Source organism: Echeneis naucrates, chromosome 14, assembly GCF_900963305.1.
Source record: "Echeneis naucrates chromosome 14, fEcheNa1.1, whole genome shotgun sequence".
Lineage (NCBI taxonomy): Eukaryota > Metazoa > Chordata > Actinopteri > Carangiformes > Echeneidae > Echeneis > Echeneis naucrates.
In genome coordinates this window covers 5,152,476-5,166,098 of record NC_042524.1, presented here as the reverse complement: position 1 = coordinate 5,166,098, position 13,623 = coordinate 5,152,476, and the positions used below count along the sequence as shown (strand labels likewise).

The 13,623-nt window shown below is 42.3% G+C and overlaps 1 protein-coding gene across 1 annotated transcript; it reads right to left on the bottom strand.

Moving 5' to 3' along the window:
* Positions 1-1,194: 1,194 nt before the first annotated feature.
* sertm1 (serine rich and transmembrane domain containing 1) lies at positions 1,195-8,857 on the bottom strand. The gene is made up of 2 exons (XM_029520052.1): positions 8,747-8,857; positions 1,195-1,544 (listed from the first exon to the last, which is right to left on the bottom strand). Exon 2 carries the CDS (start codon positions 1,537-1,539, stop codon positions 1,195-1,197), a length of 345 nt encoding a protein of 114 aa, XP_029375912.1. The 5' UTR covers positions 1,540-1,544; positions 8,747-8,857.
* Between the last annotated feature and the right edge of the window lie 4,766 nt (positions 8,858-13,623).

Sequence of the window (13,623 nt, the reverse complement as noted above, 5' to 3'; positions counted from 1 at the left end):
ATTAATCCTTCCTGCCTTTCCAAGACAAAGAACCATGAAAAAACTTAATTTTTTTCTAATTATATGCAAAAGAATTGCACTTACTGCATATAAAGCATGGACAACAGAGAGTACTTCAAAAAAAAAAAAGCCTTTTGTGAAGATATGTAAGAGTTGGGCTTGGAAAACAGATTAATCTGAGAACAATGAGCATCTCTAACAGAACTGAGCTGTTCGTGATCCTGAGCCTCCTGTGTTATTTGATTGCCACTTAATTTTGTCTAAAACTGTGACGAAGATTAAACCAGCATGTCTGGGTTTGGTTTGTGTGTGTGTGTGTGCGTGTGTGTGTGCGTGGGGGGGTTTCCATTGTAGCTCAGGCAGAAACAGCCATTACAGTATCTTAAAATGAAATTGGACACCACATGAGCTGACAGGCAGGGGAGAGTAATCCGTTACGCCAGCAGAACTTGTCTTTCAGGACCAACATTTCATCTTGTACTTTCTGTCACTTTTGACCTGGTCTGTCTGTAGCTGCTGTCAGAGGCCTCCTGTCTGTCAGCGGTCGACAACCCTCACTTCTCTCTCACCTTCACTTCCACAGCGCCTCCTTTCACCCGACCTGAAGAATCATAAACCAACTCAGCACGTACACACTTTTCCAGTTATCTTTACTCAACAACTTAGACACAAGCATGCAAATTGAGCTTCAATATTATTTTAATGCTATGTTTTTGCAGCGTAACCTACACACTTTATGAGGCATGCTGTAAAACGCTTCACTTCAAAACAGTAAATATGATTGTTCTCCAGTAAATATGACAGGCGCAGAACAAGAAATGACTTTTACAAAAAAAAAAAATAATAATAATAATTCGTTCTTATGCAGCGAGGAGGCAGTTGTGGGGCTCTAAAGGGTTCAGTCACACTCATCCCTGCAGACCTCTTTATCACATTGTGAGCCATATTTCCCCGGTGCCTGAGCAAACTGCATGGACTCACCTGACTCACTGCGCCGCTGGGAATAAAATGTGCATGCATGCAAAGTAAAGCCCGCTGTCAGCTCATTTCTACCTGGTGTTTTGTATGTCGCAGTGAGGAGGCGTCAGACCTCTGTGTCTATGTCTTTATGCCTGTCATTTGCATGCCGATGTGAATGAATGCACATGAGAATGTGTGTCTATATGTGTGCTCCCTCCCATCGCCCTCCCTCCCTCAGGTGGACAGGGAGGAGACAGTGGACCTCTGAGACGAGATGCTGCAGATCTCCATGTTGGTGAAGGAGCTGCCTCCTTCGCTGCTGCAGTCGGGGACGGAGGAGGAGGAGGAGGAGATGATGTTCTTCAGTCTGTGGAGGGAGATGATGAGCAGCGTCAGCAGGAACACCAGCAGGCCGAGAAAAAGCCACACGTAGACGTACACGTTGCCCTGGCGTCCTGGGGTTGAGGCGGCCGCTGACGTGGAGGCGGAGGTTGGAGAAAATCTCAGGAAGGTCCCGTTATCTCCTGGAGAGATTCCAGTCTCATTGTAGTCCACCAGTGGGACATCTATCCCTGACATCCTGGCTGATTTGTTGAAGGAAAATAATAGAAAGAACAGTGAGATTTAAAAGTGAAACAACAACACAGTTAACTTCAACATTCATTATTAAGGAGACCTGGAGACGACCCAGGTCTCCCCCTCCCCCCCCCCCCTTGCTTGCTGACACATCCTGAGATAACCTCCAGACAGCCTTGGCTGAGATTGAAAGGAAATCAGATTCCACTTCTGTAGCCAAGCTATTTGCTCCGAGAGCTCCAGATACAGAAAAGGCCTCTATCAAATAATAATGATAATTTCCTCCATCCCTTTCGGAGCACCGGTGGGGGAGTTCATGAACCAAATTAACTTAGAAATTCTCTCTGCCGAAGAGCCAAAGGATGTAGTCGTAAAAAAAATAGAAATAAAATAAAATAAAATAAATCTGCCTCAGCTGTTATTAAGAGTTGTTTACTTGAAAAAGTGAGACAGGGTGTTGGACCGCAGGGCCTGTCCCGACCAGACTGTAATGAACAGTAACAGCAGGGGGAGTGCTTGTCTCATTGAATGCCTGCCAGGCTTGGTGTCTGGAGTCGGAAGGCTGCTCATAAATGAAGGCATCCTTATCTGATGAAATTAAACTCCTCATAATCAGCTTTCATATAGACAGAAGAGAGCCAACCCCCTCCTCCACTGTGTATTAATACTGCTAATAATGTTCCACTACGTATCACTGCAAAGCACAAATCTGGAGAGGAAACGTGCCTGAGTAATGTGGAGGACAGCAGGAGAGAGACAGTGAGGCTGTTTTGTATTTTAGTTGGAGCAACCTTGTGTCTTGACTTGATCTATGACAGCAGAGAAAGACACTTCAAAGAGGGGAATAATTGACCATGACCAGAGTGAAAGCGAGAGGTCCACACAAGCGCCGTCCTCTCCACTTCATGGTTGTGCATTTCCCACTGCACAATATATGTGCCTGACCACTTTCATTATATTCAGGGGAGCAGAGTAAATAGTATCCCACAACAGCTGTATGTATGTGCGGCCCCCGAGGGGCCTCCAGCACATTTATGGAGATGAGGCAGAACATGCTGAATGCTTATTGATAGACATGAAGTTTTATTTCATTTTGTAGCAGTGAAGGTGACTTCATGTTTGTGTGAAGTCCGGCAGAGTCTCTGGTGACGTTTTAGGTTTTTGTGGTCAGATATGTTTATAAATGAACGTAAGATAACGTAGCACTTTATTTATTCCACATTGGGGAAATTCATCTTCACAGCAGCAACCATAGGTATAAAAAAAATACAAGAAAAGAAACAAGGAGTACAGAGAGAGTGGAAAAAATAATGATTAAACTAAAAGACAGGCAGACAGAAATTCACAGGGTGAAGTTAGTGCTTTATGTTAAAATGGACACAAAGTCACGTCATGTTTTTTTTTTTTTTTCCCATGATTCATCAGCACCATTCGTGAGACATGGAGGAGGGAGTCCAGGTAGGAGACACTTTTTAACACCAAATTACTGTCACACATCGACATGACTGGGCCATACCAAAATTCATTGTGACTCACACTTTACCGGCGAATAAACAATCCAATAAAGACGCTTCGTGTAAAGACAATAAAATAAAAACAAAACAGCATTTGCCCGAGAATAATCAGGATTTCAGCTTTTCGCCCCGACCAAAGTGATTCAGTATATTTAGTAGTTAGTACCAATCAGGAAGAGCTCAAGGTGAATTCGGCGATCTTACATTTCTGAAAATGTAAACAAATGTAGGCGACAAATGAGGCTCTGTTGTCGCAGGCCTCGGCGTCATTCATGAAATCCACCGCATAACTTTTAAAGCTGAAGTCGTTCATTCATTCATTCATTCATTCTGTCATTCATTCATTCAGTCAGTCATTCTGCTGTTACTGAGAGAAAATCCACTCTCATCTTATGTTTATGTTTCAAAGGCGACAAATAAGGCTGAACTGATACTAAAGCCATGTTTTATATAGTGTTTAATTGCAGTGTGTGTGTGTGCGTGTGCGTGCACGCGCCTGCCTGCCCCCTTGTCAGCAGGCAGACAGGTGGTTGTCTACCTTTGGACTTTTGTGTCTCACTGGTGTGTAACACTGATCGGTGCCGTGGTAAAGCTCCCTTTTTGTCATATTGCATTTGAAGTTTGGGCCAACCAGCCTTTCTCAAAACTCTTGTCCTTCTCTGTTCGCTGTTCTCCATTTCTCTCTCTCTGGATGGTACGGTCAACATCTCTTCTCTCTTTAATTTACAGCCCATTGTACCTCGGGGTGGGATTGGCTGAGTTTGGCTGCACTCCTTTTCTATGATGTTTTCTGTTTTCTTTATCAAACACACACCCAGTGGTTTTCCCAGCTCAATGAAAAAACTTTCATTGTCTCATTCTCTCTTGTAGCTTTTTAAGAGTTGTGTTGAGTAAGTATTGATATTTCACTGCACACCTGCTGCCGCCAGCATTCCATAAATCATTTGATAATGTGAATTTTGTGGACATTAGCCACATTTTCTTTGTATACAGTATGTCAGTCATGTTGTGTCCATTGAAAACATCCATGAACATGACACTGAACCGCTGCCCTCTCGCGCCATCTCGCTGCATCTCTCTGCTTTAGCTCTTCTTCTTCCCCTTTCCTATGTCAGCTTTTCCTCGCCGTTTCCCCGGTGCGCTTCGTTTCTTTCCCCTCCTCTTTTCTGCTCTGCTGTCGTTAATGATAGGTTGTTTTCGAATCTGTGATGAAGCTTGTTCATTGTGAGCTGAAGTGGCTGATAATTGTACTTAATGATGCTTTTTGTATCCAGGCAACACAGCACATTCATTTTGCGTTTTTTTTTCCCCCCCTGTGCTAACTTTAACAGGGAAGGCCATGCAGTCCCACTGAGGCTGAGGAGGTCACACAGTCGCCTACGTATCATAAATACCAGGAGATGTTTTCCTTAGGTAGAGCTGCAAGCCAGATATGGAGAACAGGGAGAGCTAATTGAGAAAATGATGCTCCTTTATTGGAGGAAATTACATAAATGCCTTTTCTTACTGCACTAAATGTTCATTGTATACAGTGATTGCTTTCAGGAAGTGGTTCAGTTAGGGCTGCCTTTTGTCTAAATTTCATACTTGACAGAAATTGGATCATGCAGAGAAAGGATGCTCTAAGATAAAAAGAAGCCGCCTTGAATCTCTGACTGTCTCTGTGCAGACGTGCTGCGTTTCACAGTTCTGTCTGTCTCCGGACGATCAGGAAAGGCTTCTCGCTGTGCTGAGCTTTCGGTTTGTGTTTGTTGAAAAGATGCTGTTGTCTCTAGCTCTGGGATGTGAGTCAGTGGATGCTGACCGAACTGTGTGTGGACTGTCCCTTCTGGCTGGCTGACAGCGTCTAACCGGCTGTCTGTGGATATCAGACTGACGTCTTGTCAACACAAACAGTGCAGATGAATTAGTGAACAGACTGTCAGTTTCTGCCCATCTGAGCTCAAAGCGATAACTAACGTATTTAGCTGAAGCATCTGCTACCACCAGTCCATACACAGACACACATTATCATGCATCCTGATGACTCTCTTCTAAGTGATTCGGGTTCATTACTACTCCTATTTACCTGCTAAAGAATATAGATTGTCTTTCAGGCATGTTTCATTTGTCAAGTTAAAGGAATGAACTGTTTTATAACCAAAGAAATGTGTTTTTAGCCCACGGTGTTGACTTTACATTATTTATATTCAACACAGGAAGCAGAAATTAAAGCTATCCAGCCAATATTGATGTCAGGAGGCTTTGACATATGGTAGTTAAATTGGCATAAACAATGTTCCAGACACAAATTCATTAATTGGCTCATTGGTTCATAGTTGTCTGGTTGCTGTTTTCATTCGATTTATTTATTGTCTGGATTTTATTTTTCACCATAACGTAATTTCTTTGGGCAGATTGTGCCCCTACCTGCCCTGCTAAGTATTTGTCCATGTGGATTCACTCCACCAGAGCCTGCGTTTAAAAGCATCTTCCTCTAAGACTGAGAGAAAAACTTGCGCCTTCGTATTTATCTCCCTTCAACTGAGCTGTAATCTCATTTGTTCCTCAGTCTCTGTAACAAGGCTCTGGATTAATTTCAGTTTTTGTTTGATGCAGTCGTCTGCTTTGGGTCTTGGAGACCATAGGTCACTTAGCAGAAAATGCTCTCCACATTGCTTTATCAGCTTAGTACTTGACTTCTTCATAAACTTGACTAACTATCAAAATCAAAAGGAAGGAAGGGTTTCGCCTAAATACTAATTAAAAACTCTCAGCTTTTGGGTCTTCATTTACAGCAGACGGAGGAAAAAAACAAAAAAAAAACAAAAAAAAAAAACATATATATGGGGGGGTCCAAAGACCATGTCCTGGTTGCTCCATTAGACATTAACAGACCTGGATGCTGTGGCTACTTTCTGCTTTTTCTGACAGTCCTTTCCCACTGAGAAGACAATGCTATTTAAAAACACGATGGGCTTCTCTGTTGGACTGCCGGATCAGGATAATGGAAGCTGGCTGTGGTGATTCCTCTAACAGGCCAAGGGCAGTGGCCTGACTGGTTGTCAAGCATTAATAACATTGATTTAGGTTGAGCCGCAGGAACTTTAAATTTAAAAGTTCAGGTAGTTTGAGACTAGTCTGCCCCTCCGTCTCCTCATTTTCCCATTTCCTCCCTCACCCTGGAGCTCATCAATGGCTTCCTGCAGAGGAACACTTTCCATTTCATTCTCATTTATGATTCTTTTTTTTTTTTTTTCCTATTATGTATTTCAACCTTTTCAATGCCAGCAATGCCCTCTTGGCTCTGTCAAGAGCTTTTAATATTCTGTATAGGCATGGTTATCTCAACTGCAGACTCTTCAAACCACAGTGCCTTGAGCTTTCCTCTGTCTCTGCTCCACCGTTGCTTTGCTCAGTCTTGGCTTGAGCCTATTTTGTCCATCACTATTCTGTATCTGCTGGACTCCCAAAGGCCCCTTCATCCTGATCAAACTCCTCCTTGAGCTGCACAATCTCTACAAGTCTTTCCTCAAACAATCTCATTCACTGCCGGTGGAATATGTTCAGCCAAGCTCCTCCTGAGACTTTTCGCCATGCAACTTCCTCTGCTCCACTTTCTTCACTCTGTTCCTCACCCTTCAGATTTCTCATCGTCTCCCCGAAATCTTTCCACTGTCACTGTTCTCTGTATGTCTATAGAAATATCCAGCACACTTAGAGCTCCCTTTGATTCCATATATTAATAATAAAAATAAGGAGATACTCAGGAGTTATTTTGAATTTTCTTTTACGCAAGGCTTTTTTTAAATATACAGTATATATATTAACAACAGTTTGTCCGTTCAGGGTCAAGTTTACTAATTTAAGTCAAACCTTGAGTTATCTTTTAATGACAGAAAATAGCCTTGACCCATCCTATGAATTTATGCTGAGATGCTTATATTTGCTAAAACCCAGAGAGAGATATTCTGTTGTCTGTTCAGTTCTGGTATTAGCTATTCACTTCATGAAAAATGGACGAGATCCATGTGTGGCGAAATGTCATGGCATTTGGGCCATATTCTGTGTGTGTGTGTGTGTGTGTGTGCTCATATTGTATTCATAGCCAAAGAACTTCACAAACAAAGACAAATACCAGCCGTATTCATTCACATATGTGCCCATATATGAAAATGCCAAAAACTAAGTGAGCGTGCACACGCAGACACACACAGATTGCTAGGAGATGAAAGTAGCCTGAATTTTCAAACATTTCAAGTATCCCGTATTCTGAGCCACATCAACTCAAAACAGACCCGAGGCTTAACCACATGAATTCCAAATCGCCTCTGCAGACCTAAATAGCTCCGTTAACACATACAGTATAAAGGTCAGAGACATGCAGGGACGATGAAAGTATGTTGGATGTGATGTCTCAGCATTCGTCACAACTTCACTGCCATTTTGGAGCTTTGCTTTTAATTTAAACAACTTCTCTGCCCTTTATATAGTCTCAGTGTTCACTTAAAAACGATGTCCCTGCTCAAACATAAACACAAGCGCTGATGTGTGACTGACAAGGTCCAACGTTTGAGAAGAAGAGGTGGAATTTGAATGAGTCGACAAAGAAGTAAACAAATGTTTTTATTCATCTTCTTTACATTTGAATGACAAAATCTCAGCGCCGCACACCTGAGAGCCCTCGATGCGACACCAGGGGTCAAGCACCTATGTTCAGCTGTTATCTGAATATTTCTGATATTCAGGGCATGAATTAGGGATTTCAAAAGGCCACAGTTTTAATGAGATATTGGAGATACTGTGAAACAATTATTGGAACTGACAAAAAGATAATATGACAAAACCTCAGCAGGCAGCAATCATTATGAATGGGAAGTATTGGAGGGTTGTTTTTTTTTTTTTTTTTTTACAGCCAGTGGCCGGTGCAGATAATGAGTTCTTTTGCTTTGATCTCTGAGTGTTTGTGTGTTTGCGTGTTAGTCCATCCCTGTGGTGAAGTGTATTTTTACACCTCCTATCTCATATCTGTTAATTACTCCTGATAGTTCTGAGTGCAGTCGCCAATAAATCAGATTCTGCCTGTTTTCGCGCTGCGATGATGATGATAACGATGAATGGGTCAAGCCCCACATCTTTTTAAACTCAAACAAACCCTGTTTCTGTTTCCTTTGCTCTGAAAGGAGACTTTTATTGCCCCTTCCTTTATGTCTCTGTCTGGGTGAGGGACACAAATGCTCCACTCATCACTCCTTCCCTCTTTTTCTCAACCGACACACATGGGAGTTTGCTCATTTGCCATGTTGCTGAATTAAGGTATATGTGGACCCCCTCCTTTCCCCACTACCCTCATTCACAGCTGCTGACAGGTCTCCTGGAACATCTTCAATTCATTTTACTTAATTTTGTTTTCTTTTTTACTCTTTGTTTTCCATCGCTCCCCCCCCCCCTTCTGTTTTCTCACTGCAGCTCAGCAGGCAGAAATAAATCACAGCACAAAGTTTCTGGCAACTGAAGAGAGACTAATAAATATGACGTGAGCGATGCCCTTTTTGTATTCAGCAGGAATCCCCTCTTAATGGTGGCAATAAACACCACCCGTGCTCTGCCTACCTCTTAAAAAACTATTTTTAAATAGTAAAAAAAAAAAAGAAGGCTGCCTGAAGGACGGGCACACATGAAAATGCTGGAGGGGGAAAAAAGGAAGAGTTACAGACCTTTCTTCTTCTGTGAGGGAGCTGTCCCCGTGGTCGTGTTCACGTCGCGCAGAAATCCATCCCGTTGTGTTTGGTCTTTCAGCCGAGCCAACCAGAGCCGTTGCCCCTGAGATCTCCTCTGCTCTCTCTCTCTCTCGCTCTCTCTCTCTCTCTCTCTCTCTCCACCTCTCCCCACCTCTCTCTCCTCCTGTCATTCAATGTAACACACAGACAGGCACACACAAACACACACGCTCAGGTTCACAACAAAGACCCTACAGCTGGAGTAGACAATGTCAGACGTGGAGTCTCTCTGTGAATGGGCTCACGTCCAAAGTGAGGGGACCCACACACACACACACACACACACAAAGGGCCTGAAACTGAGGTGTCGTAACCAATGAATGATACTGGAGCTTTTTATAGTGTGGAAGTGGAAAAAAGTGAGGGAGTTGTGCTCGCTCCAGTCCCAGCCCCTATCTCTGTGGCTCCCTCTGTCTCCACCCCCACATCCCACCACACATCTCTGCTGCTTGTCACCTTCCATCAATGATCAAATCAACTCTTAAAGCACTTTATCATTTTCGTCTTGCGCTCACTGAGTGTGTATCCCACATGGTGAAGTTGGTCAATGGTTGGTCAATGTGGGCAGACTAATTGCGAAGTCCACAGATGTACAATCAGATAAACGGTTTGATAAGTTGGCCAATAAATGGATGTTGGCCCTAACCCCCTCCGCCAAACACATCCAAACCACTGTTTCTTCTGTCGTCTGTGTTTGTGTGAGGAACGCAGCTTGATCTCTGTTCTAAGCAAACTGCGTCAGTAGACAAGAATAGTGGTGAGCAATAACCCGACTGCGATGTATCTGCAGACTGAGCAGTGAGGGTGAGAACCCAAGACAGGAAATGAATGACAAAAGGGAAAGAAGCATCTTTTAACACCTCAGAATCTCACAGCAGCAGCTGACCACATTTCAAAAGTCCACAGTATTATTTGAAAATTAACATGCTGAGAAAGTAAATGAAATTTTTTTTTTTTTTTGGGGGGGGTAAAATCTTACCAATATTCATCAGTCAACAGGTAAAGATGAGTCGTTGGTGAGGCCCCCCTCCAAAAAAGGACCCTCATTAAAATTATATATTAAAAACAATTTCTTTGGTTGTGTTTTGAAATGTACAGTTTCCAACTTGATCCCATAGAATTGAAGGGGGTTTGTAGTGTTGCTCATATTTAAAGGCGCTATTTGTAAGTTTTGTTATTGCTTACCTGTGTAGAAGAAACACTGTCTCCAGCAGGCGAAGGTGTGAGCTGTTGTGTCTATCAGGTTTTTTTCTTCTGCTAAAGTTAGCATGCTAATCAGTTAGCCCTCAGAGGATGAATTATGGCCCAGCAGTGGCTGAAACTCTGACAACTTCCTTTTCCTGCAAGAAACCACATACTACTATTTACCATGGTCATATATTAGTTTATCTACGCTAGCAATGCTAACTTATGCTAATTAACAGTAAATACAAAGCACTGAGGAGGCTGATGAGACTTATTATGGGATGGAATTAAACCTAATGAAGGTGCTCGAATATAAGTCTGCGATCACCACATTTATTGCAATACATTATCTGGGAATCATGAATTGTATCTGCTCAAAATTAATTTACAGTCACTTTACTGAAAAAGGGGAAACTTGCATCACTAAAGTTGCATTAGTTTGGTCAGTTTGGACCAAAGGGATCAGACAACTGGACCATCACCCACAGTGCCGCTATGATTTTCCAAAAAAAGTAATTACAGTGCTGTAATGTAGCATCTTTGGCTCGCCTGACTGGGGAGCTTAGGTTGGAAAACAGTAGCTGGGACATGGAGACATATTGCAGTTTTGCATCAGCAGCAGCTTCTGAGATGTAAACATATTGGTCTGTTCCATGACTTAAAATAATCTCCATCCTGTCAACAGCTTTCATACTTTTTTTAACAGCATTGGCACAGATTAGAGAACATCTTCAGTTATTTGGGGGAGTGGTTGATATATGTTTCTTTTCTTTGAAGTTAAAAAACCAGTGTGAGAGTAAGTAGCTAATTTTAGAATGAAACGTTCCAAATAAGGATCAGTCTTCTTTAAGATCTAAAATAAATTTTATGTGTGACTCTGAATCTCATGCATGAGCTTGTTAGCACCTTCATGGTATTCGTGAAAGTGCTAATTGTGCACCAGATGACGCTAGTCCCTGCGACAGGTGACGGCGAAGGGGAAAAGGTGCCCTCTCCTCCTCTGCAGATGCCTCTGTCCTTTGCCATCTGCCCGCTGACACAAACGCCAGAGGGAAATAGCAGCAGTGAAGAACAGAGAGAGGGGGGAGCGATAAGAGGAGGATTACTTCATTTCACATCCAAATCTGGGGTGCGCTAACATCACACGGACGGGTTTCATGTGTACTTCACACAGAGATTTGACAGGAGTTTGAAGAGGTCTTCGATTCATCTGATGTGCATATATCTGTGTGTGAATATTCTCTCATTGCGAACCACCCGAAAGGGGAAAAAAAGATGTTAGTAAATATTTTAATGAGACACTGTAGGCAGTTTGAGTGGTGTTGATAGTGCTACGGGAGAAAGGACAGCAGAGAGGAATATTGCACATCATTTCATTGAGTGAATATTTTCACTGAGCTCCTTTTTACTAATCAGGCTGTGCAAGACCTTTTACAAATCAATGACAAGAAGTCTGTACTCACACACTCAATTCCTCGTTTTCCTAAAGACGGAATGTGTTTGGCAAAGCTAATAAAGTCTTTGTGAGTACGAGAGCTTGTCTTTGTAAACTTAAGAGTTCTTGTTTTATGTTTTCATGTTGCCTGTCTATGCACGTGTGCATGCATGTACGCGAGAGAGGACTGAGGGATGGAGATAAGCGCGTTGGCCTCAGTTGGCTTTTGTCTCTAATCCCAGAAGGCGAAGAAGTGGCCGTCGATTCTGTGTCATTCCCTGATATCCCAGCCAGTTCTGACTTGGTGCCATCCTGGCATTGCCCTTGTGAGGACACCAGTGTCTGCACTGCATGTTAATGAGGCAGAGACATGCAGCAATGAGGGGTGTATAACTGCATTTGGGGACTATTTTGGGCAAAAGTCTGTGTGTGTGTGTGTGTGTGTTTGGGGATTTTTACAGACTCATTCAGCTCAGCTCATGGGAATATCTTTAAAGTCCGGGATAACGGACAGGAAAGTCTTGAGATATTGGCTGCAAATAGGTTAGAAGTTCAGAGTATTTTGGGTGCAGAATCAGATATGCTTTACATCTTTCTGGTAATCTGAACCACTTTGCAGAGCACCCCACTGAGAATGAAGCTTGCAAAAGCTAAATTTAAGACTATGGATGAGCATTATCGCAACCCTGAAATCTTGGGGAGACATGAGGAGGACATGACATATTTTGCCACGTTTCCAAGATATTCAGCAGCGTTATTTCTGATCATTGTTAAAGCTATTCTGAAAATTGGGCGTCAGCCAGTAAATATTCAGAGCTCTTCGGCTTTTCATCTCATAGCGGTGCCATGCCAATGTAAATGACCTCTACAGATTTGACAGCATGGAGCAGAGACAACATACTGAGGCATATGTCACAAAGGACAGCAGCCTGACAAGCGAGTGCTTGTCCAGAATACCAATGAGAGAGGCGGGCGGCAAAGTCGGCACTGTGTCCAAAAAAACTCCCCTCGTGAGCAGAGAAACAGGAATTTAAAGAACCAAATGTACAAAAACATCCTGTCTGATCAAGAGACACAAAAAACATTGTTGAGCTAAAACCTTTAGCACTAACAGTCTTTCCCTATTCTACTGAAGGGTACACTCTAAATTCATGAAAGAGGAGAAGAAAGGAAATATGTCCTCAAAGTCAGATTCATTTGAATACATGAATAATTTAGTGCACCAAAAGATTTAGGGCCCTTAAATTGCAAATAAAAAGAAAGTCCCTACTCTTTCAGACATTCATAATTCATAAGCTCAGTGGTTGAAGCAGAGACACAGCGAGATGTTAGATGCACGAGTTCACCAATAGCAGGTAAAGAGGAGACAGCACACCACACACCACAATGCAGCACTTTGTCTCTCGGAGTAATTAATGGGTCGTTTTGTCTTTTTGCATTTCAGTCGTTTAATGAAAATGAAATGTTTGACTTCACTCTCATTCCCTCCCTCTCCCTCAGCGTCCCGCTCTCTGAATCAGTGAATAGTTAATTATGGCAACAAATAAATAAATAAAAAAATCACAGTCATTCCCAAAATGTAAACAGCTTTCATCAGCGGTTTGTGTCGTTATTATGACGTGCAGTGATATTCCATTAAATTAAATGTGGCCCTGTGGTAACAGATTGGTTAAACAGTGTGTGTGAGTCATAGTCTACTTTTGAGGACAAATTTAAAACTGAAGAACATTTAACTGGATACAGCTCGTCCAGCTGGGGATAAAATCGGTGTCCTAAAGCATTTGCTAATTTTATGTTCAGGCTTTATATATATTATTATATCGAAAACATTAAATTAGAAATAATCACATCTTTAAAAATGATAAGCATAATTTACTGTGCCAACATTAGAAAGGCCCAATAAGAGCTCTCAGCATGACTTGACACCGCGTGTCTCAGAGCTCATTTGCTTTTCATGCCCCTCACTCATTATAGCGATGGACCTTTTATTGGAAGAGATTGGCACGAAATTTTCACATCATATTCTGCAACAAAAGGTTCTTTGATCCTCATGAAAATCATTAAACAAAGAATAATTCCAGGACAGAGACTGTGAAACATTTGACCTTCACATGAGAAACAAAGAAATGTAGGTCACGTCAGCGATGGATAAAATGACTGGAACTTGTGATCTGCTACTACCCATTTTTGATGC